This window comes from Orcinus orca, chromosome 3, assembly GCF_937001465.1.
Source record: "Orcinus orca chromosome 3, mOrcOrc1.1, whole genome shotgun sequence".
NCBI classification, from domain to species: Eukaryota; Metazoa; Chordata; class Mammalia; order Artiodactyla; family Delphinidae; genus Orcinus; species Orcinus orca.
In genome coordinates this window covers 15,823,895-15,849,593 of record NC_064561.1, presented here as the reverse complement: position 1 = coordinate 15,849,593, position 25,699 = coordinate 15,823,895, and the positions used below count along the sequence as shown (strand labels likewise).

At 48.0% G+C, this 25,699-nt stretch overlaps 1 protein-coding gene across 3 annotated transcripts in view; it reads left to right on the top strand.

Annotated features, from left to right (window-relative positions):
• The window catches only part of OBSCN (obscurin, cytoskeletal calmodulin and titin-interacting RhoGEF), a 146,700-nt gene that overhangs the window by 28,950 nt on the left and 92,051 nt on the right, over positions 1-25,699 (top strand). For all 3 annotated transcript variants that reach the window (XM_049708314.1, XM_049708315.1, XM_049708316.1), the window contains exons 8-19: positions 807-1,082; positions 3,339-3,614; positions 7,470-7,745; positions 15,348-15,623; positions 20,353-20,628; positions 21,945-22,229; positions 22,388-22,654; positions 22,816-23,085; positions 24,034-24,300; positions 24,605-24,871; positions 25,298-25,410; positions 25,525-25,678. In XM_049708314.1, coding sequence (XP_049564271.1) covers positions 807-1,082; positions 3,339-3,614; positions 7,470-7,745; positions 15,348-15,623; positions 20,353-20,628; positions 21,945-22,229; positions 22,388-22,654; positions 22,816-23,085; positions 24,034-24,300; positions 24,605-24,871; positions 25,298-25,410; positions 25,525-25,678 — 3,003 coding nt within the window. The remainder of the gene's footprint in view (positions 1-806; positions 1,083-3,338; positions 3,615-7,469; positions 7,746-15,347; positions 15,624-20,352; positions 20,629-21,944; positions 22,230-22,387; positions 22,655-22,815; positions 23,086-24,033; positions 24,301-24,604; positions 24,872-25,297; positions 25,411-25,524; positions 25,679-25,699) is intronic.

Genomic DNA, 25,699 nt, shown 5'->3' with positions numbered 1-25,699 from the left:
CTCTAAACTGAAAGGGCTGAAATGGACATCGCTGAAACTATTGAAGGGAAAAATTTTGATTCATCAGAGGACTTGATCACACAGTGAAAATGTGAGTCCCACAGTTAGGAATAACCTTGAAAGCTAGCAATATTTCCTTCTAATATTTCAATGCATAAAGAGTGCCTAGAGATGGAGAGAACAGAGAGCCTACTATTAGTGAGTGGGCAAAAATTTGAATAGTGTCACCAGGAAGAACAAAAGAGTAATGGGGACCCCAGATGTTCGGGGAAAGGTGCTCAGCTTCTTTATTCCTCAGACAATGGAAAGGAAAGCCATGGGGAGGTGCCAGCACTCCCCAGGGATTGCCACAAGTTGACCGTACTAAGTGTAGGCCAGGGCACCGAGCCCCAGTGATTTCCATGGACTGCAGGTGCAAAGTTCCTTGCTTAGGCGGATGGAGAAGACTGTGGCCCCATCTGGGAAGGTTTGGGAACACTTGCGTGTGACCCTGCAGATGCCATGAGCAGGGGAGAAGTCTCTTCCAAAGCGCACCCTCCCCCGACACCCCCAACCCCCGGACCGGCTCACGCAGACGCGGGGGAGAATGCATCACGTGTGTTACTTGTCGCTGAGAAAGGCAGGGGGACTTCTGCGGGGCACACGGCTGGTGCAGAGCCTGGAGAAGTCTCCAGCTTGGCCCCCACCCCACCTCCGCACCCCTCGCACCCCCCGGTCCACGGCTCTCCACTCAGGTCTCCTTTGCCGAGGGCTGCCTTCCTGACTGAAATGGTGTCCTTGACCCGTGTATCCCTCCCTGTCCCCAGAGCCCAAGGAGGTGTTTGCCAAGGAGCAGCCAGCACGCAGTGAAGTTCAGGCCGTGGCGGGGGCCAGTGCCACGCTGAGCTGCGAGGTGGCCCAGGCCCAGACGGAGGTGACGTGGTACAAGGATGGAAAGAAGCTGAGTTCGAGCTCGAAAGTGCGTGTGGAGGCCACGGGCCGAGGGCGGCGGCTGGTGGTGCAGCAGGCGGGCAAGGCAGACGCCGGGGAGTACAGCTGCGAGGCTGGGGGCCAGAGGGTCTCCTTCCACCTGGATGTCACAGGTCAGTCCTGGAGGAGGATACTAAGCTAGCCTATTTGGAGGTGATGAGGGGACGGTCTTGCGGCCTCCACAGACGGGTGTTCACTTGCCTGTAGCCTCCCAGTCTTCCACGTCCCACATTTATAGCTATTTTTGACCCGGGGGAGTATGGATGGAGAGTGTGGGCGTGGAAGGAAGAGGGGCCATTTGTGTCCACCTGTCTCCATGCGGTAAGGCCCAGTCATGGTGTCTTAGCACTTGTCCAGAGCCTTCCTGTTGTTCCTGGTATCGGGACCCTGGCTCTCCCTAATGCTTGGGGTCTGAGGTAGGCCTGGGGATATGTGACTTTCCTCCCATGGTACGTCTTTCCTGACACCTACCGCATGGCTCATGCCAGGTCTTGGGTTGCCAGATGGGGTTTCAATTTCATTGATTGCAGATTAGTGGAGATGTTGGCCACCCAGTCCCGCTTGGAATTATCTTAGGAGTGAACTTTGGATGGTCAGATTTGAGGCTAATGCGACGCCGTTCCTTCAATTTCCTGGAGAGGGAAGCTCCGGTTGCCTGTAGGTAGCAGAAGATAGGCGAAGTTTGTTGTCACGATCTTGCAAAGGGAGAAAGAAAGGAGGATTGGAATAGAGTCTCCTGTGCTGTTTAGGGTGATCTTCTTAAATTCAATAGGATTTTGCCTTTGTCTTCAAACAGTTTGGATGCTGCAGGTCAGTATTCCCCGTGGCATTTGTGAAAGAGGTAAATGGGCACAATTGTATCATTTTTCTAATTCCAGGTCTGATAAAAGTTTCTATGAGACTATGTGGGGAAATTAGTACACATTCTTGAGAGAGAGTCAGAGGTTTCCTTGGACGGGCAGTAATCTGAGGAGAAAAATCAGAGATGTTGATTAACAATGAAAATCGAAGCAAATTTATGTTTTGAGTGGTCGGATGGTAGAATAGCAGGCAGATTCCAAAGGCAAGGTACAGCCAATATGCTATTTGCTTGCAGAAGCGCGGTGAGAGCGCTTCCTGGGAGCCGTAGTCAAGAATGATTGTGAGGCTATATAGTTTTCAAGATAAGGGGATCCCAGTGCAGCGATATTTACCGCATCAGAGGAATTTAGTAGTGAGGTCAGCAAGAGCTCCTTGCAGCAGTGGTTTCCTGCAGCACCAGGGACAAATCCCCCCTCTGCCCCCATCCCAGCCCCCTCCCCGCTGCCACAATTTCATCTGTTACTGTGCTCTGTGTTCGAGAAGTTGAAGAGAGATGTTGTCTTCATAAATAGTGGTTGGACCACTTACCCATCGGGAAAAATTAAACTGTACTGTCAATTCACACCACACACAAAAGTACACTCGTGGTGGGTTAGAAACCTCAGTGTGAAAAGGTACAAACCAAAAGACAGTCCGGTGATACCGTGGTTTCTTTAAAGACGGAAGGTAAGGGAAGATTTCTTAAATGGAACACAAATGCTCCAAACTGAAAGGGCTGAAATGGACATCGGTGACACACTTGAAGGGAAAAACTTTGATTCATTGGAGGACTTCATCACATAGTGAAAATGGGAGTCCCACAGTTGGGAATAACCTTGAAAGCTAGCAGTCTGTCCTTCTCTAGTATTTCAATGCATAAAGAGTGCCTAGAGATGGAGAGAAGAGAGAGCCTACTATTGGTGAGTAGGCAAAAATATGAATTGGGTCCCCAGGAAGAACAAAAGAGTAATGGGGACCCGGGTCTTTCGGGGAAAGGCGCTCAGCTTCTTTATTCCTCCGACAATGGAAAAGAAAGCCACGGGGAGGTGCCGGCACTCCCCAGAGATTGCCACAAGTTGACCGTACTAAGTGTAGGCCAGGGCACCGAGCCTCAGTGATTTCCATGGACTGCAGGTGCAAAGTTCCCTGCTTAGGCGTATGGAGAAGACTGTGGCCCCATCTGGGAAGGTTTGGGAACACTTGCATGTGACCCCGCAGAAGCCATGAGCAGGGGAGAAGTCTCTTCCAAAGCGCAGCCTCCCCCAACCCCCCCACCCCTCGGACCAGCTCACGTGGACCCGGGGGAGAATGTGTCACTTGTGTTACTTGTCGCTGAGAAAGGCAGGGGCACTTCTGCAGGGCACACGGCTGGTGCAGAGCCTAGAGAAGTCTCCAGCTTGGCCCCCACCCCACCTCCGCACCCCTCGCACCCGCCTGGCCCACGGCTCCCCACTCAGGTCTCCTTTGCCCATGGCTGCTTTCATGCCTGTGATGGTGTCCTTGACCCGTGTATCCCTCCCTGTCCCCAGAGCCCAAGGAGGTGTTTGCCAAGGAGCAGCCGGCACGCAGTGAAGTGCAGGCCGTGGCGGGGGCCAGTGCCACGCTGAGCTGCGAGGTGGCCCAGGCCCAGACGGAGGTGACGTGGTACAAGGATGGAAAGAAGCTGAGTTCGAGCTCGAAAGTGCGTGTGGAGGCCACGGGCCGAGGGCGGCGGCTGGTGGTGCAGCAGGCGGGCAAGGCAGACGCCGGGGAGTACAGCTGCGATGCCGGGGGCCAGAAGGTCTCCTTCCACCTGGATGTCACAGGTCAGTCCTGGAGGAGGATACTGAGCTAGCCTATTTGGAGGTGATGAGGGGACGGTCTTGCGGCCTCCACAGATGGGTGTTCACTCGCCTGTAGCCTCCCAGTCTTCCACGTCCCACATTTATAGCCATTTTGACCCGGGGGAGGATGGATGGAGAGTGTGGGCATGGATGGATAGGGGCCATTTGTGTCCACCTGTCTCCATGCGGTAAGGCCCAGTCACAGTGTCTTAGCACCTGCCCAGAGCCTTCCTGTTGTTCCTGGTATCGGGACCCTGGCTCTTCCTGATGCGTGGGGTCTGAGGTAGTCCTGGGGATATGTGACTTTCCTCCCATGGTACTTCTTTCCTGACACCAACAACATGGCTCATGCCGGATCTTGGGTTGCCAGATGTGGTTTCAATTTCATTGATCACAGGTTAGCGCAGATGTTGGCCACCCAGTCCCGCTTGGAATTATTTTAGAAGTGAACTTTGGATGGTCAGATTTGAGGTTTCTGCAACGCCCTTCCTTCAATTTCCTGAATAGGGAAGCTCCGGTTGGCTGTAGGTAGCAGAAGATAGGCGAAGTTTGTTGTCACGATCTTGCAAAGGGAGGAGGAAAGGAGGATTGGAACAGAGTCCCCTGTGCTGTTTAGGGTGATCTTCTTAAATGCAATAGGATTTTGCCTTTGTCTTCAAACAGTTTGGATGCTGCGGGTCAGTGTTCCCAATGGTGTTATATTGATGAATTTAGGGACAGAAAGGAAAACGTCGCTACTGACCCATCAGTCTGCTTTGCTAATGAGGAGTTAGTGTACTAGCAGCAGACTCTGACTGGCAAAGCAGTCTTTATTTCGTTGCATTTTCCTAAAGGTTAGTGAGTGTCTCTGCCTCGTGGCTGGAACACAGGGCAGTCTATGAAATCAGGTTACTCGTCTTCTGTGAAGAGAGCCTTCATGCTGAGTAGGGGTGGGCTGCCATTCCACATTGACTCCTAGGTGCCAACCCGTAACTGTTTAAGACCGTGCGACCACAGGATGATTTATGGATGTCTATAGATATCCCAGATCCGACCAGGCATTCCTGTAAAATGTGGCATTCGGAGAGTATTAGAGAGTGTTCTAAGATAAAAGCTTTGAAAAGTTGTGAAGTTTGACTAAATCCTGGACAACTGTATGAAAACTGACACAAGAAGATGTAGAAAACTCAAAGAGTTGTATGACTTGTCAGTCAGTAGGACCAATAATGAAAAATCTTCCCAAGAACTACCTGGTACTTCTCTGGTACAGTCTACAAACTATCCTGGAAAACTGTTATTCCATGCTTGTGGAGATGGTCTTAGAGATAGGAAAAGGAGATGCACTCCATAAGTCTCTTTAAATTCAGAACATAACATCGATGCATACCAGAATCACTGAAGAAAGGCAGGAAGGATGAATGAAATTCCAGACGTATGTATTGCAAATATCACAGCCAAAATCATAAACGAATTGTTAGCAAAAGGAATTCAGCCATGCGTCCACGGGGTGGAGTCAGTGATGAGGGTCCTAGTCCAGGATTGCACGTTGTGTTGAAGGTTGGCAAAGTTAATATATATAAAGCATGGAATTAAGAGATTGAATGCAAAAGGATGTGGTCCTCTGAACGAGTAGAGAATCAAATGGTTGATGAAATTTGATCATCCCAAATCCAGGCAAAAAATGTGAGGAAACTGAGCACCAGTTCCTGCCATATAATTCTTAAAATACTGCACAAAAGTGTTTTTGGGCCGCCCAGGTAGCACGGTGTTTGAGAGTCTACCTGCCGATGCAGGGGACACGGGTTCCTGCCCCGGTCCGAGAAGATCCCACATGCCGCTGGGATCCCACATGCCGCTGGAGCGGCTGAGCCCGTGCGCCATGGCCGCTGAGCCTGCGCGTCCGGAGCCTGTGATCCGCAACGGGATAGGCCACAACAGTGAGAGGCCCGTGTACCACAAAAAAAAAAAAAAGGGCTCTTTTTTTAACGTTATAATAAAATTCCTCCAACAACAACAACAGCAAAAACAAGAGCAGCATCCCACTTAACGTGTCCCTGGAAATCTTTGATGTGAGGGAGAACACACGTGGGCCTCTGTAGCCACTGAGCGGATTCAGGAGGAGCATAGAATCACTGGCAAAGGGTTTAGAAAAACTCAAGGTAGAATTTGCTGATGATGTGATTATCAACTCAGACAGTCCGATGGATCAATTATTAGGCTGTGTACGATTGTTCAGTAAGATTAGGGTGTAAGAGAATGAACATGCAGAAGACATTTCCACAGCTAAGTCCTGGTGAGAAACGCTGGGCAAGTGAAACTTTTGTGAAAGAGTTAAAATGGCACAATTGTATCATGTTCCTAATTCCAGGTCTGATAAAAGGTGGTACGAGACTATGTGGGGAAATTAGTACACATTCTTGAGAGAGAGTCAGAGGTTTCCTTGGACGGGCAGTAATCTGAGGAGAAAAATCAGAGATGTTGATTAACAATGAAAATTGAAGCAAATTTCTGTTTTGGTGGTTGGATGGTAGAATAGCAGCCAGATTCCAAAGGCAAGGTACAGCCAATATGCTATTTGCTTGCAGAAGCGCGGTGAGAGCGCTTCCTGGGAGCCGTAGTCAAGAATGATTGTGAGGCTATATAGTTTTCAAGATAAGGGGATCCCAGTGCAGCGATATTTACCGCATCAGAGGAATTTAGTAGTGAGGTCAGCAAGAGCTCCTTGCAGCAGTGGTTTCCTGCAGCACCAGGGACAAATCCCCCCTCCGCCCACCTCCCAGAGCCCTCTCCGCCACCACAATTTCGTCTGTTGCTGTGCTGTCTGTGTTGAGAAATCGAGGAGGGATGTTGTCTTCATAAATAGTGCTTGGACCACTTACCCATAGGGAAAAATTAAACTGTACTGACAATTCACAACACACACAAAAGTACACTCATGGTGGGTTAGAAACCTCAGTGTTAAAAGGTACAAACCAAAAGACAGTCCGGTGATACCGTGGTTTCTTTAAAGACGGAAGGTAAGGGAAGATTTCTTAAATGGAACACAAATGCTCCAAACTCAAAGGGCTGAAATGGACATCGGTGACACTATTGAAGGGAAAAACTTTGATTCATCAGAGGACTCGATCACACAGTGAAAATGTGAGTCCCACGGTTGGGAGTAATCTTGAAAGCTAGTAATCTGTCCTTCTCTAGTATTTCAATGCATAAAGAGTGCTTAGAGATGGAGAGAAGACAGAGCCTACTGTTGGTGAGTGGGCAAAAATTTGAATAGTGGCACCACGAAGAACAAAAGAGTAATGGGGACCCCCGTCATACGGGGAAAGGCTCACAGCTTCTTTATTCCTCAGACATTGGAAAAGAAAGCCACGGGGAGGTACCAGTACTCCCCCCAGATTGCCACAAGTTGACCGTACTACGTGTAGGCCAGGGCACCGAGCCTCAGTGATTTCCATGGACTGCAGGTGCAAATTTCCCTGCTTAGGCATTTGGAGAAGACTGTGGCCCCATCTGGGAATGTTTGGGAACACTTGCGTGTGACCCGCAGATGCTATGAGCAGGGGAGAAGTCTCTTCCAAAGCGCACCCTCACCCCCCCCCCCCACTCCCCGGACCAGCTCACGCGGACCCAGGGGAGAATGCATCACTTGTTTTACTTGTCGCTGAGAAAGGCAGGGGCACTTCTGCGGGGCACACGGCTGGTGCAGAGCCTGGAGAAGTCTCCAGCTTGGCCCCCACCCCACCTCCGCACCCCACACACCCGCCTGGTCCACGGCTCCCCACTCAGGTCTCTTTTGCCCAGGGCTGCCTTCCTGTCTGAGATGGTGTCCTTGACCCGTGTATCCTTCCCTGTCCCCAGAGCCCAAGGAGGTGTTTGCCAAGGAGCAGCCGGCACGCAGTGAAGTGCAGGCCGTGGCGGGGGCCAGTGCCACGCTGAGCTGCGAGGTGGCCCAGGCCCAGACGGAGGTGACGTGGTACAAGGATGGAAAGAAGCTGAGTTCGAGCTCGAAAGTGCGTGTGGAGGCCACGGGCCGAGGGCGGCGGCTGGTGGTGCAGCAGGCGGGCAAGGCAGACGCCGGGGAGTACAGCTGCGAGGCTGGGGGCCAGAGGGTCTCCTTCCACCTGGATGTCACAGGTCAGTCCTGGAGGAGGATACTGAGCTAGCCTATTTGGAGGTGATGAGGGGATGGTCTTGCGGCCTGACAGACGGGTGTTCACTTGCCTGTAGCCTCCCAGTCTTCCACGTCCCACGTTTATAGCCATTTTTTTCAGGGGGAGGATGGATGGAGAGGGTGGGCGTGGAAGTAAGAGGGGCCCTTTGTGTCCACCTGTCTCCATGCATTAAGGCCCAGTCACAGTGTCTTAGCACCTGCCTAGAGCCTTCCTCTTCATCCTGGCTCTCCCTGATGCATGGCGTCTGAGGTAGGCCTGGGGATATGTGGCTTTCCTCTCATCATATATCTTTCATAACACCTACAACATGTCCTCCTCCGGCAGCTCATGCCGGGTCTTAGTTTGTCAGATGGGGTTTCAACTTCCTTGATCCTGGATTAGTGGAGATACTGGTACACAATCCAGCTTGGAATTATGTTAGGAGTGAACTTTTGATGATCAGATTCGTGTTTCTGGGACGCCCTTCCTTCCTTTTCCTGGATAGGGAAGCTCCGGTTGCCTGTAGGTAGCAGAAGATAGGCCCAAGTTTTGTTGTCACGATCTTGGAAAGGGAGGAAGAAAGGAGGAATGGTATAGAGTGACCTGTGCTATTTAGGGTGATCTTCTTAAATGCAATAGGATTTTGTCTTTGTCTTCAAACTCTTTGGATGATGTGGGTCGGTATTCCCCGTGGCCTTATTTTGATGAATTTAGGAACGGAAAGGAAAAATTCACTTCTGCCCCATCAGTCTGCTTTGCTAATGAGGAGTTAGTGTACCAGCTGCTGTCTCTGATGGGCAAAGTAGTCTTTATTTCGTTGCATTTTCCTAAAGGTTAGTGAGCGTCTCTGCCTCGTGGCTGGAACATAGGGCAGTCTAAGAAGTCAGGTTACTCATCTTGTGTGAAGAGAGTCTTAATGCTGAGTAGGGGTGGGCTGCCAATCCACATTGACTCCTAGGTGCCAACCCGTAACTGTTTGAGACCGTGCACCATAGGATGATTTATGGATGTCTATAGATATCCCAGATCCGACCAGGCATTTCTGTAAAATGTGGCATTTGGAGAATATTAGAGAGTGTTTTTAAATAAAAACTTTGAAAAGTTGTGAAATTTGACTAAATCCTGCCAGCTGTATGAAAACTGACACAAGAAGATTTAGAAATCTCAAAGAGTTGTATGACTTTTCAATCAGTAGGAAGAATAGTGAAAAATATTCTCAAGAACTACCTCGTAGTTTTCTGGTACACTCTCCAAAATATCCTGAAAAACTATTATTCCATGCTTGCGGAGATGGTCTTAGAGACAGAAGAAGGAGATGCACTCCATAACTTTCTTTATGCAAAGAATATGACATAGATACCAGAACCACACAAGAAAGGCAGGAAGAATGAGTGAAATTCCAGACGGATCTATTGTGGTTATCAAAGCCCAAATCATAAATTAAATGTTAGTAAAAGGAATTCAGTCATGTATGCAGGGGGTAGAGATCAGTTATGAATGTCATAGTCTAGGATTGCACCTTGGGTTGAATGTTGGCAACGTTAATAGATGTAAGGCTTGACATTAAGAGATTGAATGCAAAAAATGTGATCATCTCAATGAGCACAGAATCAAATATTTGATTAAATTTAAATGTCCTATATCGAGGCAAAAATTTGATAAAATGGAGCATCAGTTCCTTCCATAATATTCTTAGCAAATTGTATAAAAGTGTTCTTTTTTTATATTATAAAATACATATACAATAGTAGTAACAGCAACATCCCAGTTAATGGGTATCTGGAAACCCTGATGTGAGTGACAGTACACTGACTAATCACTGAGTCAAGTATGAAGGATCATAAAATCACTGGCAAAAGTTTTCGTGAATCTAAAGTTGGAATATGCTGATGATGTGATTATCAATTCAGAGAACCCCCAAAATTATTTTTTGACTGTGTACGATTCTTGAGTAGGATTCGTTTTTAAAGAAGTCAATATGCAGAAAACATTTCTAAATCTAAGTTCATGGAAACATGGATTGTTGGGTGTATCCTGGAGGGAGAGAGGCAGTTCTTTTATATCATGGGTTGTTTTCCATGTAATAATCCTTAGTCACATTTTCCTAGCTTGTTCAGACTCCATTGGTGGTCTTTGGTCTGTCACTCTGGGTCTACCTGTTGCATAGGACTGAGGTAGACGAGATTCTGTCCACTGGGGTTTTTGTGGCAGATCATCTAGATCCTTACCAAGAACACTTGAGGTTCCTGTTAGTAAGAGATGTTTCAATTCATTGAAGCAGAATAAAGGAAAATGTTGGTCACACAATAATACTTGGAATTATTTCATGGCTGAATTTTGTATTATAAAGTTTCAGTTGTCCTGGGACAGCAATTTTCACATTGATAAGTAAGCTCTCTGAACACAGATGTAGCAAAATATAGATCCATATTTTGCTGCAATGTGTATACAAAATTCACAAAGAACAGAGGATTACAAATTGATCAATTCCTAGAAACTATGGCAAAACTCACACAATGGAAAATAGACAAGTTGTACAGCCGATAATCATTTTTTTAACATCTCTATTGGAGTATAATTGCTTTACAATGGTGTGTTAGATTCTGCTTTATAACAAAGTGAATCAGCTATACATATACATATATCCCCATATCTCCTCCCTCTTGCGTCTCCCTGCCATCCTCCCTATCCCACCCCTCTAGGTGGTCACAAAGCACCGAGCTGATCTCCCTGTGCTATGTGGCTGCTTCCCACTAGCTATCTATTTTACATCTGGTAATGTATATATGACCATGCCACTCTCTCACTTCGTCCCGGCTTACCCTTCCCCCTCCCCATGTCCTCAAGACCATTCTCTATGTCTGCGTCTTTATTCCTGTCCTGCCCCAAGGTTCTTCAGAACCTTTTTTTTTTTTTTAGATTCCATATATATGTGTTAGCATATGGTATTTGTTTTTCTCTTTCTGACTACTTTCACTCTGTATGACAGACTCCAGGTCCATCCACCTCACTACAAAAAACTCAGTTTCGTTTCTTTTTGTGGCTGAGTAATATTCCATTGTATATATGTGCCACATCTTCTTTATCTATTCATCTGTTGATGGACACTTAGGTTGTTTCCATGTCCTGGCTATTGTAAATAGAGCTGCAATGAACATTGTAGTACATGACTCTTTTTTTGGGGGAGGGGTACACGGGCCTCTCACTGTTGTGGCCTCTTCCATTGCGGGGCACAGGCTTCGGACGCGCAGGCTCCGTGGCCATGGCTCACTGGCCCAGCCGCTCTGCGGCATGTGGGATCTTCCCGGACTGGGGCACGAGCCCATGTCCCCTGCATCGGCAGGCGGACTCTCAACCACTGCGCCACCAGGGAAGCCCTGCATGACTGTTTTTGAATTATGGTTTGCTCAGGGTGTATACCAAGTAGTGGGATTGCTGGGTCATATGGTAGTTCTATTTTTAGTTTTTAAGGGACCTCCATACTGTTCTCCATAGTGGCTGTATCAATTTACATTCCCACCAACAGTGCAAGAGGGTTCTCTTTTCTCCACACCCTCTCCAGCATTCATTGTTTGTAGATTTTTTGATGATGGTCATTCTGACTCGTGTGAGGTGATTTGCATTTCTCTCATTGTAGTTGTGATTTGCATTTCTCTAATGATTAGTGATGTTGAACAACCTTTCATGTGTTTGTTGGCAATCTGTATATCTTCTTTGGAGAAATGTCTATTTAGGTCTTCTGCCCATGTTTGGATTGGGTTGTTTGTTTTTTTGATATTGAGCTGCATGAGCTGCTTGTAAATTTTGGAAATTAATCCTTTGTCAGTTGCTTAATTTGCAAATATGTTCTCCCATGCTGAGGGTTGTGTTTTCGTCTTGTTTATGGTTTCCTTTGCTCTGCAAAATCTTCTAAGTTTCATTAGGTCCCATTTGTTTACTTTTGTTTTTATTTCCATTTCTCTAGGAGGTGGGTCGAAAAGGATCTTGTTGTGATTTATATTATAGAGTGTTCTGCCTTTGTTTTCCTCTAAGAGTTTTATAGTGTCTGGCCTTACATTTAGGTCTTTAATCCATTTGGAGTTTATTTTTGTGTATGGTGTTAGGGAGTGTTCTAATTTCATACTTTTACATGTACCTGTCCAGCTTTCCCAGCACCGCTTATTGAAGAGGCTGTCTTTCCTCCACTGTATATTCTTGCCTCTTTTATCAAAGATAAGGTGACCATATGTGCACGGGTTTATCTCTGTGCTTTCTATCCTGTTCCATTGATCTATATTTCTGTTTTCATGTCAGTACCATACTGTCTTGATTACTGTAGCTTTGTAGTATAGTCTGAAGTCCAGGAGCCTGATTCCTCCAACTCTGTTTTTCTTTCTCAAGATTGCTTTGGGTATTCGGGGTCTTTTATTTTTCTATACAAATTGTGAAATTTTTTGTTCTACTTCTGTAAAAAATGCCGTTGGTAGTTTGATAGGGATTGCATTGAATCTGTAGATTGCTTTGGGTAGTATAGTCATTTTCTCAATGTTGATTCTTCCAGTTCAGGAGCATGGTCTATCTCTCCATCTGTTTGTATTATCTTTAATTTCTTTCATCAGTGTCTTATAGTTTTCTGCATACAGGTCTTTTGTCTCCTTAGGTAGGTTTATTGCTAGGTATTTTATTCTTTTGTTGCAATGGTAAATGCAAGTGTTTCCTTAATTTCTCTTTCAGATTTTTCATCATTAGTGTGTAGGAATGCAAGAGATTTCTGTGCATTAATTTTGTATCCTGCTACTTTACCAAAGTCATTGATTAGATCTAGTAGTTTTCTGGTAGCATCTTTAGGATTCTCTATGTATAGTATAATATCACCTGCAAACAGTGACAGTTTTACTTCTTCTTTTCCAATTGGATTCCTTTTATTTCTTTTTCTTCTCTGATTGCTGTGGCTAAAACTTCCAATACTATGTTGAATAAGAGTGGTGAGAGTGGACAACCTTGTCTTGTCCCTGATCTTAGAGGAAATGGTTTCAGTTTTTCACCATTGAGAATGATGTTGGCTGTGTGTTTGTCATATATGGCCTTTATTATGTTGAGGTAAGTTCCCTCTATGCCTACTTTCTGGAGGGTTTTTATTATAAATGGGTGTTGAATTTTGTCGAAAGCTTTTTCTTCCAGCTGATAGTCTTTTAAATAAATGGAACCATAATAAATAATCTCACAGCAGAAATCTAAGCCCACTCACTCCACTGTTAAATTGTGCTGAGTATTCTGGAATGCAATTATTCCATGTTCATACAGATTCTTCTGTAGTATTGATAAATGGAATACACTCTCTAATTCATTTTATGTGTAGAACATATCATTGATACCAAAATCTGATAAGGTAAATATGAAGAAGTAATTCAGTTTAATTTATTGATGATATCAAGGCTCATATCTTCAACAAAATAGCAGCAAACTGAATTCAACAGGTTATCAAGAGGAAAATACACTCTGAGAACAGTCCTATTGCAGGAGTGCAAGGTTTATCCAACACAAGGAACAGTAGAAAATGTATAAAAAGATTGACGTCAAGAAAATAAAAGAAAAATGATACTATTTCCCCAATAAATGGAGATTAAAAATACTCAATGAAATATAACATCATATATCCAGGAGAAATACTTGATAAAATTTAGCATCAATTCCTGCCATAAAATTCTTACCAAAGTATAAATAAAATGTTCTTCTTTCATTTAATAATTGGTAGTGTAGAGAAAACTAGCTAACATCGCACATAAAGTGAAACCTTGAAAGCATTGCCTTTGAAGTAGGGAACAAGACAAGGAAACCAATTTTCACTACTGTAATGCTACATTTATAGCACAGTAAGGAGGGAAATTGGAACTCACAGATGATATGATTATCAGTTTAGAAAATCTAGAAACATTAATTACTACACTTAGTAAGAGAGTTGCGAAACATTACCGCATACAAAAATAATATAGAGGGCTTCCCTGGTGGCGCAGTGGTTGAGAGTCCGCCTGCCGATGCAGGGGACATGGGTTCATGCTCTGGTCCGGGAAGATTCCACATGCCGTGGAGCAGCTAGGCCCGTGAGCTATGGCCACTGAGCCTGCGTGTCCGGAGCCTGTGCTCTGCAATGGGAGAGGCCACAACAGTGAGAGGCCCGTGTACCAAAAAAAAAAAAAAATACAGAAAACAGTTCTATATCTATATACCAGAAACAAGAAACTGGAAAATGAAACTTTCAGAGTTACGATAACATTAGATGGGTCATTTTACCAGTTCCAAGTCTAAGAAAGGATCTTGAGACACTTTGTGGGAGAAATGATTAGACATTGTAGAGAGGCAGGCAAAAAGATACAAATAAATGGATACGAATCTATGGAAGACCTAGAAGTGTTCAATTCCCATTAAACCCCAAATAATAGGTCTTTTGGGTGTGAGAATATTGACAAGTTGATTGCAAAAGCCAGTCAAAGAACAGAATGAGGACATTTGCTCTAACCTAAATCAAGACTTTTATTTTAAGTTACAGCAGTTTGGACAAGTGGGTCTCAGTGCAGAGATAGATAAATAGCCCAAGGGACTGGAATGGTGAGTTCACGCTGAGGTGGAGAGAAAGGAGGGTCTTTTCATAAATGGTACTAAGACCATTAACTATATGGAAAAATAAAATAACACTGGAATCTACCTCCTAGAACACAAAGAACCAACTCCAGGCAGGTTAGAGACCTCTGTGTGAAAGGTAGAACAAGCTTTTATCAGATAATAGAGGTTATTTAATGACCTCAGGATAATGAAGGATTTTTAAACAGAACATAAATGCAGAAACCACAAAGGACAAATTGATATCAAATTGATATATCTGCCTGTAACAGACTTAATTAAATAACTTAATTTCACCAGAAACATCATAAAGGAATGAAAAGGTAGAGCACGAAAATGGGGAGGACAGGTAAACACACATAAGCATCAACACTCTATAGCAGTTATTTATATAAAGAGCTCCTAAATGAATATGGAAAAAACAGACAATGCTAATTTTGAAACTTGTGGAAAACTTGAACAGTGACACCACAGAAGAGTAAACCACAGAATGACCAAAAAATTCATAAAGATTCTTCACTTTGTGAATCATCAGGACCATGCAATAGACAGCCAGATGGTGTAACTTCACTCCCACCAGGTTGCCAACAGTCGACAATACTGAGAATAGGCAAGAGGGTGGAGTCTCAGGAACTCTCATTCACTGCAGATGAGAACATGACCTGCACAACTGTATGGGAAAGACTCTGGCCTCGTCTAGGAAGGCTGAGGAATGCATGACTCTACGGCTTCTCTCCTAGAGGATTTGTGCAGGGGAGAAGTCTTTCCCAGCTTCTCACCGGAACAGCCTCCATAGATCAGGAGAACGTAGAAATAAAGTGTGCCACTTGTTGCTGAGAAGGTGGTGGAGCTTCTCTAGGTCACACAGCTGGTGCAAAGCCTGGAGAAGTTTCCTGTCTTCCTGCCTTCCTGTTTAGTCGTTCTTTCCACAGTGCTGCATCTTGACTTAGATGGTGTCCTTGACCCGTGTATCCCTCCCTTCCCCCAGAGCCCAAGGTGGTGTTTGCCAAGGAGCAGCCAGCACGCAGTGAAGTGCAGGCCGTAGCGGGGGCCAGTGCCACGCTGAGCTGCGAGGTGGCCCAGGCCCAGATGGAGGTGACGTGGTACAAGGATGGAAAGAAGCTGAGTTCGAGCTCGAAAGTGCGTGTGGAAGCCAAGGGCTGCACCCGGCAGCTGGTGGTGCAGCAGGCAGGGAAGGTGGATGCTGGAGAGTACAGCTGTGAAGCCAGGGGCCAGAAGGTCTCCTTCCACCTGGATGTCACAGGTCAGTTATTTGGGAGGGATGCTAAATTAGCCCTTTATGGAGATGATGTGACTGGCTTATAGCCGTGACAGACCCAGTGGTCTTTCCATCACATTTAATCTCTTTACATCTCCCATCTCCCCACCTCCCACTTTCATGCTTGTGCCTGATCCCAGGGACACTGGATGGGAAGGGTGTGTATGGAAGGAAGAGTGTCCCCTCTTGTGCACCATGAGTGGTGTTTCCATGTTGTAATGTTCCAGGTGATCTTTGGTGTCCAGGACCCTGGCTCCATCTTGCCCTCGGGGTCTCGAGTAGACCAGATGTCTCTCACCTCAGGATATGTGAATGTACTTTTGGATGTTCTAGCAGCATCCAGATTCCCTCACCCAGCACCATACGAGGATTCGCCCTAATCAGAGACGTTTGTATTTCTTTGAACCTGATAAGGGGAAGTTTCAGGCACATAATCATACTTGGCATTACCTCAAGTCTGAATTTTGGATCAGCAAAGTTTTAGTTGTCTTGGGACACTCTTCCTTCCTTGCACATGGTTGTAGAAGTTAGGTATGTACCCAAATGTTGCAAAATATAGGTTCCTGTTCTGTTGCAATGTCTGTGCAAAGTAAACCAAGAGAAGAGGGTTGGTAGATATATGTCTTTGATATGCACCTCTGAGATATGGCACATTCATCTGAAAGCAAATTTTGGTTTCCTTTTGTCTTTCAAGTAGTATATTCTGTGTCAGTATTTCCTTTGGAGTTTGATGTGTAAATTTAGAAATGGAGAGTAGTAAGGAGCTTTTCTTACACTAGCATGCTTTGTTAAGGATGAGGTATGGTAGTAGCAGCCACTGACTGGTAAAGTGGTATTTATTTCATATCATTTCCTAATGACTCTGTGTGTGTCTGTACCTTCTGGGCTGGTTCACAGAGATGTCTGCGAACTAACTTTAGTTTCCTTTTGTTAAGAGAGGTTACCCTCAAATAGAGATGGGCTGTGGTCCTGCATTGACTCCTAAGTGCCACCACATAACAGTTTGATATCATATTAGTATATAATGATTCATAGGTGTATATAGATACAAAGAAACCCACTATGAATCATTTGACATTATTATAATAAAACACGATATTATTTCACACAAGTAAATTTGAAAAGTTTTGAAATAGTGGCCAATTCTTAGAAAATTATACCAAAACTTACGCAAGAAGAAATTAACAACTTGAACAGTCTAATAACCTTTTAACTAAATGGAAACATAATAAAAGAATCTTCTCATAGAAAAAGATTAAGCTCAGTGACTCTACTGGCAATTTATGTAGAATATTCTGGAAAGAAATTATTCCATATTCATCGAGATTCTTTAAGAGAATGGAAAAGGGATATACATATATTTTTGTATTTTTTTACATCTTTATTGGAGTATAATTGCTTTACAATGGTGTGTTAGTTTCTGCTTTATAACAAAGTGAATCAGTTATACATATACATATGTTCCCATATCTCTTCCCTCTTGCATCTCCCTCCCTCCCACCCTCCCTATCCCACCCCTCTAGGTGGTCACAAAGCACCGGGCTGATCTCCCTGTGCTATGCGGCTGCCTCCCACTAGCTGTCTATTTCACATTTGGTAGTGTATATATGTCCATGCCACTCTCTCACTTCGTCCCAGCTTACCCTTCCTGCTTCCGGTGTCCTCAAGTCCATTCTCTAGTAGGTCTGTCTCTTTATTCCTGTCTTACCCCTAGGTTCTTCATGACATTTTTTTTTCTTAAATCCATATATATGTGTTAGCATACGGTATTTGTCCTTCTCTTTCTGACTTACTTCACTCTGTATGACAGACTCTAGGTCCATCCACCTCATTACAAATAGCTCAATTTCGTTTCTTTTTATGGCTGAGTAATATTCCATTGTATATATGTGCCACATCTTACTTATCCATTCATCCGATGATGGACACTTAGGTTGTTTCCATGTCCTGGCTATTGTAAATAGATCTGCAATGAACATTTAGGTACATGTCTCTTTTTGAATTATGGTTTTCTCAGGGTATATGCCCAGTAGTGGAATTGCTGGGTCATATGGTAGTTCTATTTGTAGTTTTTTAAGGAACCTCCATACTGTTCTCCATAGTGGCTGTACCAATTCACATTCCCACCAGCAGTGCAAGAGTGTTCCCTTTTCTCTACACCCCCTCCAGCATTTATTGTTTCTAGATTTTTTGATGATGGCCATTCTGACTGGTGTGAGATGATGTCTCACTGTAGTTTTGATTTGCATTTCTCTAATGATTAATGATGTTGAGCATTCTTTCATGTGTTTGTTGGCAGCCTGTATATCTTCTTTGGAGAAATGTCTATTTAGGTTTTCTGCCCATTTTTGGATTGGGTTTTTGTTTTTTTGTTATTGAGCTGCATGAGCTGCTTGTAAATTTTGGAGATTAATCCTTTGTCGGTTGCTTCATTTGCAAATATTTTCTCCCATTCTGAGGGTTGTCTTTTGGTCTTGTTTATGGTTTCCTTTGCTGTGCAAAAGCTTTGAAGGGGATATACATATATATATGTATATATGGAGATATACATATATATGGATATATATGGATATGTGTGTGTATATATATATATGCTCTTTAACTCATTTTATGTAGCTAGCATATAGCATCGATACCAAAATCTGACAAAGAAAGTATAAAGAATTGAAATTACAGGCCAATCTTTTATGGATGTCAATATCAAAATCCTATACAAAGTATTGGCAAAGTGAGTGGAGCAATGCATGAAAAGCACAATACACTCAGATCTTAATCCAGGAATGCAAGGGTGGTTCAACATCAGAACATAAGAAACATCAATACAATCTATAATGTTAAGAAACTAAAAGAGAAAAAGCATGTTTTTACCTAGAAGAATGCAGAATAAAAGTGCTTGATAAATTTTTTACATCATATTCAGAATAAGAGTTTTATGAAATATAGTAGCATATATTCATGTTAATAAACTTCTTAATAAACTAGTAATAAAAGGATAGTTTCTTAATTTGATACAGGGTGATAAAGAAAACCACAGCAAACATCACACTTATAGGGAAACCTTGAAAGCTTTTCTTTTTAACTGGAGCATTTCAAGTGGCTCCACTATCAGAACTTGTGTCCAACATTGTACAGCCTATAAGGAGGAATATAAAGCAATAAAATTTAGATAAAGTAAAAGTGGACTTCACCGATGATAAGATTATTAACGCAGAAGGTAGAAAAGGAAGAATTTTTAGAGTTAGTAAGGAAGTTAAGGAAGACTGCCACATACAAAATACACAGAAAACGCTTCTATGTTGATGTACTAGCAACAAAGAGTCAGAAAAGGATATTTTAAGACAATTATAATAGCATCAAAAGTATCAGGCTTCTAATTCCATGTCTAATAAAATATGTTTAAGGCTTCTGAGGAGGATATTATTAAATACTTTAGGGAGACAGTGCTAAATGAATGGTGGGATATGCATGGAAGACACAAAGATGCCCACTCCTAATCAAAACCCAAAGAAAAGTCCTTTTGTGGGTGTATCAAAATTGACTAGTTGATTCCAAGAGTCAGGTGGAACCGAAGCACTCATAAAGTGAGAGCATTTCATCTGCAAGATACCAAACTTATAAAGCTACAGTAGTGAAGACAACTGGGTTTCAATGCAGGGATAAATACACAGAACAAAGGAACAGAATAGTGAGCTCTGAAACAGCCCCGCACATAACCAGACTCCCCCATCCCTTTTCTGTTTTTTAACTCTGTAGTGCTAGTGTGTGGTATAGAGAAAGGATGGTCTTTTCATAAACTGTGCTAATACCATGTAACTGTATACATATATCTCTATTTTTATATCTATTCCTCTATAATAAAAATGGACATCTCCCTCGCAGCACACACAAACACCAACTCCAGGTGGGTTAGAGACTCCAATGTGAAAGATAAAGCAAGCTCTTAGCAGCTAATATAGATTATTTAATGACCTGAGGGTAATAAAAGATTTCTTAAATAGGATATAAATGCATTAATCACAAGGGACAAATTGACATACTTGCCTGTATTAAAACTAAGAACTATATCAACAGAAGACACATAAAAGATAACAAAACAAGTGACAAAGATGGAGAAGTTATTTACACACCCATAATTCTCAAAGTTCTAACATAAATATATAAAGAGTTCCTGAAAATGAATAAGGAAAAGACAGACAATGCTACTGCTAACTGGGCAAAAGCCTTGCAATGACACTGCAGAAGGGCAAACACCAAAAGCCAAAAAGATCAGAAATGGTGCTCCACTCTAAATCATCAGGACCATGCAAAAGAGAGCTCAGGAAGTACAACTACCAGATTGCCAACAGCTGACAACAGCGTGAAGCCTCAGGAACTCCGCTCTGCGCTGTGGGTGGGAACGTTCTCTGCTCAGTCGTGTGGGAAAGACTCTGCATCCTCTAGGAAGGTTGAGGTGTGCATGCCTCCTGATCCCACAGTTCCTTTCCTAGAGGAATATGTGCATGGAAGAAATCTTTCACAAAGTCCCCACTTGGAACAACATGCACAGATCAGTGGTAGAATGTATAGATAAATTGTGGGTACTTGTTGCACAACTAGCCCAGAGCCTGGAGAAGTTTCCAGCCCCCCTTCCCATCTGTCCAGGCCTTTTTTCCCTAGTGCTGCCTTCTTGACTGAGATGGTGTTTTTGCCTCTCTGCATCCCTCCTTGTCCCCAGAGCCTATGGTGGTGTTTGCCAAGGAGCAGCCGGCACGCAGTGAAGTGCAGGCCGTGGCGGGGGCCAGTGCCACGCTGAGCTGCGAGGTGGCCCAGGCCCAGACAGAGGTGACGTGGTACAAGGATGGAAAGAAGCTGAGTTCGAGCTCGAAAGTGCGTGTGGAAGCCACGGGCCGAGGGCGGCGGCTGGTGGTGCAGCAGGCGGGCAAGGCAGACGCCGGGGAGTACAGCTGCGAGGCTGGGGGCCAGAGGGTCTCCTTCCACCTGGATGTCACAGGTGGGTGCCAGGGTTGGGTGTAGAGGCTGAGCACCTGACAAATTGGGGGAAATTAGCACGTCTCCAGCAGGGTGGGGGACATGTGTGTGTTGGGCCTGTGCTGGGTTCTCCTCTGATGCAGTCAGCCCCGGGGCTCTGTCCACTGGGAAGGTCCTTGAGTTGCGGGATGCTTGCCACAGCCCCTGGTCCAGGACACTCTTGGCATCTGCTTCCCCAGGTTCCTGCATCTCTCCATCACATCCCCACCTCTCCCAGCATGAAACCTGCCACAGGCTTTCTCAGTCATCTGCAGGCTGCTAAGGCCTGTAGTCTGCTGACATGGCCATTCTTTGTCTGTCGTTGGCAAGGGGCACTATTCCCATATTAAGTCTTCGTGGGCAGCTGTGGAGCCCAGTCCTGCTCTGAGGAGCTTCTGGCCTTGGATGCCCCTGCCCCCATTGGGTCTGGAGTCCCTGTCTCTGGCCTTGGGGCCCTGACTGTCTAGCTGCATTGAGGTCAGCCCATTGTGTTGGCCTCTGCTCAGATGCCCATCCTATCCTGGGCCTGAGCCAAGCTGGTTTGTTGCCTGCTCCCGTCCCTCCTGGCTGCCAATGACATCACTGGGTTTCAGTGTCCTGAGGTGGCTGACACTGTCCCTGTCCCCAGCTGTGGCCCTTGCCCCCAATCCAGCAGCCAGTGTGGTCCTTCCAAGTGCTCCCCTGGGTCAGCCCTCACAGGGACGCTCTTGTGTCCCCTCCCAGGGCCTTCCCCTTCCCCCTTCTCTGTCTTGGCTTTGCCCCCCTGCTGGGCTGCTGGAGGCTCTCAGGCTGTTTCATCCCTCTCCATCTTTGCCTGGTCTCTCCACTCCGCATGGGGGTTCTTCTACCGAGACCGTCCTCCTCTGCCTCCCTTCCTGGCCCTGCTCCCCACTGCTCTTCTGGAATTTTGGCCCAGCCCCCAGGCTGTGTCAGGGTCACTGTGTGCCTTACTTTCCTGCATTAGCTGCTCATGGGGCCCATCTTCCCTTGGGGATGGGGGCAGGGATCCTCGACTCTCAGCTTTTGGTGGGACAGAGCTTGTGGCCCCAGGTGGTCCCTCCTGGCTGCCCTGCACTGCCCCTGTGAGCCGGGATGGTGCCTGGCACAGAGTGTGGCCCTGTTGCATTCACTGTCTGGCTTGCTCAGCAGAGAGGCAGCAGTGGAGAGCTGGACCGCCCGGGCAGTTTCATTTCAAGTCTTCTCCCACCACGTGGCCTGGAGGGGGGACGGGACCCAGGCCAGGGATGCGAGGGTCTCCCCTCTAATGCTTGTTGGTCACCCCCCGCCCCTGCCCCCCAGAGCCGGAACTTGAGCCCCCGACCCTGGAGAGACCCAGACGCAGGGAACCTCTGGTGGTCAGGGAACACGAGGACATCGTCCTGACAGCCACGCTGGCCGCACCCTCTGTGGCCGCGGTGACTTGGCTCAAGGATGGTGTGGAGATTCGCAGCAGCAAGCGGCATGAGACGGCCAGCCTGGGGGACACCCACACCCTGACTGTGCATGGCGCGCAGATCCTGGACAGTGCCGTCTACTGCTGCCGCCTGGGCGCAGAGGAGCAGGACTTCCCGGTGCAGGTGGAAGGTGAGTGGGGCCACGGGGAGGCCGTCTGGGAACCCCTTGTTTGCAGCGTCCTGGAGTGGAGACTGGGTGAGGCTCAGGGCGCACGACCGGGCAGCTCAGAGCTGGTCCTATGGCCCGAGCCCCACCAGGCTGACGTCCCCTCCCTTCCCCTCCCCCAGAGGTGGCTGCCAAGTTCTGCCGTCCCCTGGAGCCCGTGAGCGGGGAGCTGGGCGGCACAGTGAAGCTGGTCTGCGAGCTGAGCCCGGCACAGGCCCAGGTGGTGTGGCGCCACGGGAGCACGCAACTCCGGGCCGGCAAACGCTTCCAGATGGCGGCTGCGGGACTTCAGCGCTCGCTCACTGTGTCGGACCTGCGGGCGGAAGATGCGGGGGATTACGTGTGCGAGAGCCGCGACGACCACACCAGCGCCATGCTCACCGTGAGCGGTATGCGGATGCCGGGCGCAGGGGCTGGGCCGCCCAGGTGGGTGGGTGGCTTGGCGGAGTATTCCAGGGCTGCTTCCCGAAGAGGTGTCCTTCCGCGGCGTCTGCTAGGTGGGGGCCCATGCCCCTCCTAACCGTCTCTCAAGTGGAGCTCTTGTCCGTAGTCCCCCGCGTGGTCAAGTTCACGTCTGGGCTGAGCGCAGTGGTCGCGGAGGAGGGCTGCGAGGCCACCTTCCAGTGCGTGGTGACTCCCAGCGACGTGGCGGTGACGTGGTTCCGGGATGGCGTCAAGCTACAGTCCAGCGAGAAGTTTCTCATATCGCAGAAGGGTGCCAGCCACAGCCTGACTATCTTGGGCCTGGCCCTGGAGGATGCCGGCCAGATCACCGCGGAGGCTGAGGGCATCAAGACCATGGCTGCCCTCCGGGTCCGAGGTGCGTGTGTGGGGCAGCAGGAAGGACGCACCGGCTCCTCGCAGCAGGCGTCTCCTAATGGGCTGGTCCCAAGGTGGCATCCTGCTGCTGGCCTGTATCCAGCTCATCTGGTTGACTTCAGAGGACACAGGGTTTGTCAGCTGCAGAGAGAAGAGTAGGGTCAGACCGAGGGGCCAGGCACCTGCTCTAAAGGGGAGCTGGTAAACTCCTGTAGTGCACACCTGGTCGGGGAGTGGGTGGAGGCTCACACACTCCAGGGAGTCATCCTAGAGGAGACGATCCTTGCTGAGCCCAAAGGATGGCAAGGTGGGAGAGACTGGAGTGGGCAGCCAGTGCAAGCGGATGCAGACGATGGGGGTGCGCTTTGCTCGCTGAAGCCAGATTGCATGGGGGAGGGCCAGCACGTAACCTGAGAGTAAGTGGGAGCCGAGCCATCTCAGGTTCTTGAGTAAGGGAGTAATGCGGCCAGATGCGCTTCTGCGGAGATCGTGGCACAGCCCGAGACTGGGAGATTCACTCTAGCGTTTCTCTTCCTTAATGTGACGCATCCAGGGCCTAGTTAAAGCAGAGACTGCGGTGCAGCCGGCCTGGGAGCTCAGAGTCGGCCTGTCTCAGTGGCTCCCTGTGTCCCAATGCTCCTGGCCACCGGCCACACTTAGGAGTTCCAGGCCCTGGTGGGGGATGGCAGGAGTTGTTCAGAGCAGGGGAGCAGGAGGTGGGAGGGGGACTGGGAAAGGAGAAGCCCCCCTGAAGTGTGGTTTCCTTCCACAAAATTGTGCCTGTGCATGTGTGCCGCTGGGCCCTGAGTATGGCCAAGGCCTTGCCTAGCTTGGAGTCAGAATGTGGTGGAGGGCAGCTCTGCTGGCTGGGGGTTGGGGCAGGGTCCCTCTGCCCTGCTTTCCTGAGAGTGGCAGTGGCTGTAATGACCTCCCTCTCCTGTGACTCCAGAGGCCCCAGTGTTGTTCAAAAAAAAGCTGGAGCCACAGACTGTGGAAGAGTGGAGCTCGGTGACCATGGAGGTGGAGCTGACGCGGCCATGGCCGGAGGTCAAGTGGACACGCAACGCCGCGGCCCTGGTGGCAGGCGAGAATGTGGAGATACACGCCGAGGGCCCAAGTCACCGCTTGGTTCTCCGCAGTGTGGGTTTCGCTGACCGTGGTTTCTACGGCTGCGAGACAGCGGACGATAAGACGCAGGCCAAGCTGACTGTGGAAAGTGAGCAGCTAAGGGGGCTTGGCCTAGGGGTTGGGCATCGAGGAGTTGGGGAGGGTAGGGAATCTCCCCCTGGGGGCAGGGCCCTGGAAAAGGGGGAAAAGGGAAAGATGGAGGAAGGGGTGGACCTTCACTTGCAGGGGCCAGGGAGGTGGGGAAGGGAGTGAAGGAGGGGGCAGGCATCTACCTGGAGGGGCAGGCCTCCCCTTCCAGAGCACCTTGAGGCTCCCTGGGGAAGTGATGGGGGCTGGACCGAGGGCCAGGGTCTTGCTACAGTGGCTCATCCTTCCCCTTGTTCGTCCCATAGTGCGCCAGGTCCGGCTTGTGCGGGGCCTGCAGACAGTGGAGGTGCAGGAGCAGGGCACAGCCACAATGGAAGTAGAGCTGTCTCATGCTGATGTGGAGGGCAGCTGGACTCGAGATGGCCTTCGGCTCCAGCCGGGACCCACGTGCCAGCTGGTGGTGCACGGCCCCACCCATATCCTTACGCTGTCTGGGCTGCAGAGGCAGGACAGTTGCCTGGTTTCCTTCAGGGCGGAGGGCGTGCACACATCTGCACGGCTGGTGGTCACTGGTAGGTGGACATAGGTGGGGCGGGACTCACTCCAGAGCACCTGCCCCTGTCCCCAAGGTGGCCCAGGGAGGCAGCTATGGGCAGGGATATGGAATCCTGGAGGAGCGGGGGGCTCATTCCTTCTTTTTTTTTTTTGCGGTACGCGGGCCTCTCACTGTTGTGGCCTCTCCCGTTGCGGAGCATAGGCTCCGGACGCGCAGGCTCAGCGGCCGTGGCTCACGGGCCCAGCCACTCCGCGGCGTGTGGGGTCTTCCCGGACCGGGGCACGAACCCGTGTCCCGTCCATCGGCAGGCGGACTGTCAACCACTGCGCCACCAGGGAAGCCTGGGGCTCATTCCGTTAACCAGCTGAATGATTCCAACCAGCTCAGGCCCTGTCCCCGCCCAGAGGCCCTGCTTCTCACCACTCCCGTCCTGTCTTTCCAGAGCTGCCTGTGAAGTTCAGCCGCCCTCTGCAGGACGTGGTGGCCACGGAAAAGGACAAGGTGGTCCTGGACTGTGAGCTCTCACGCCCCAATGTGGATGTGCGCTGGTTGAAGGTGCCTGGGAACTTGGACTCCTCTGCCCCCTCTTACCTCTCACCATGGGTGGGCGGGAATGGGACCACTCTGCTGGGCAGTTCCAGCACTTAACCTGGCCTCGTTCCTCCACAGGACGGTGTGGAGCTGCGGGGGAGCAAGACGGTGGGCATGGGGGCCCAGGGGGCCTGCAGGAGTCTCGTCATTTACCGATGTGAGCTTGGGGACCAGGGCGTGTACGTGTGTGATGCCCACGATGCTCAGAGCTCGGCCTCCCTGAAGGTGCAAGGTGAGGGCTGGGTGGGTGGGT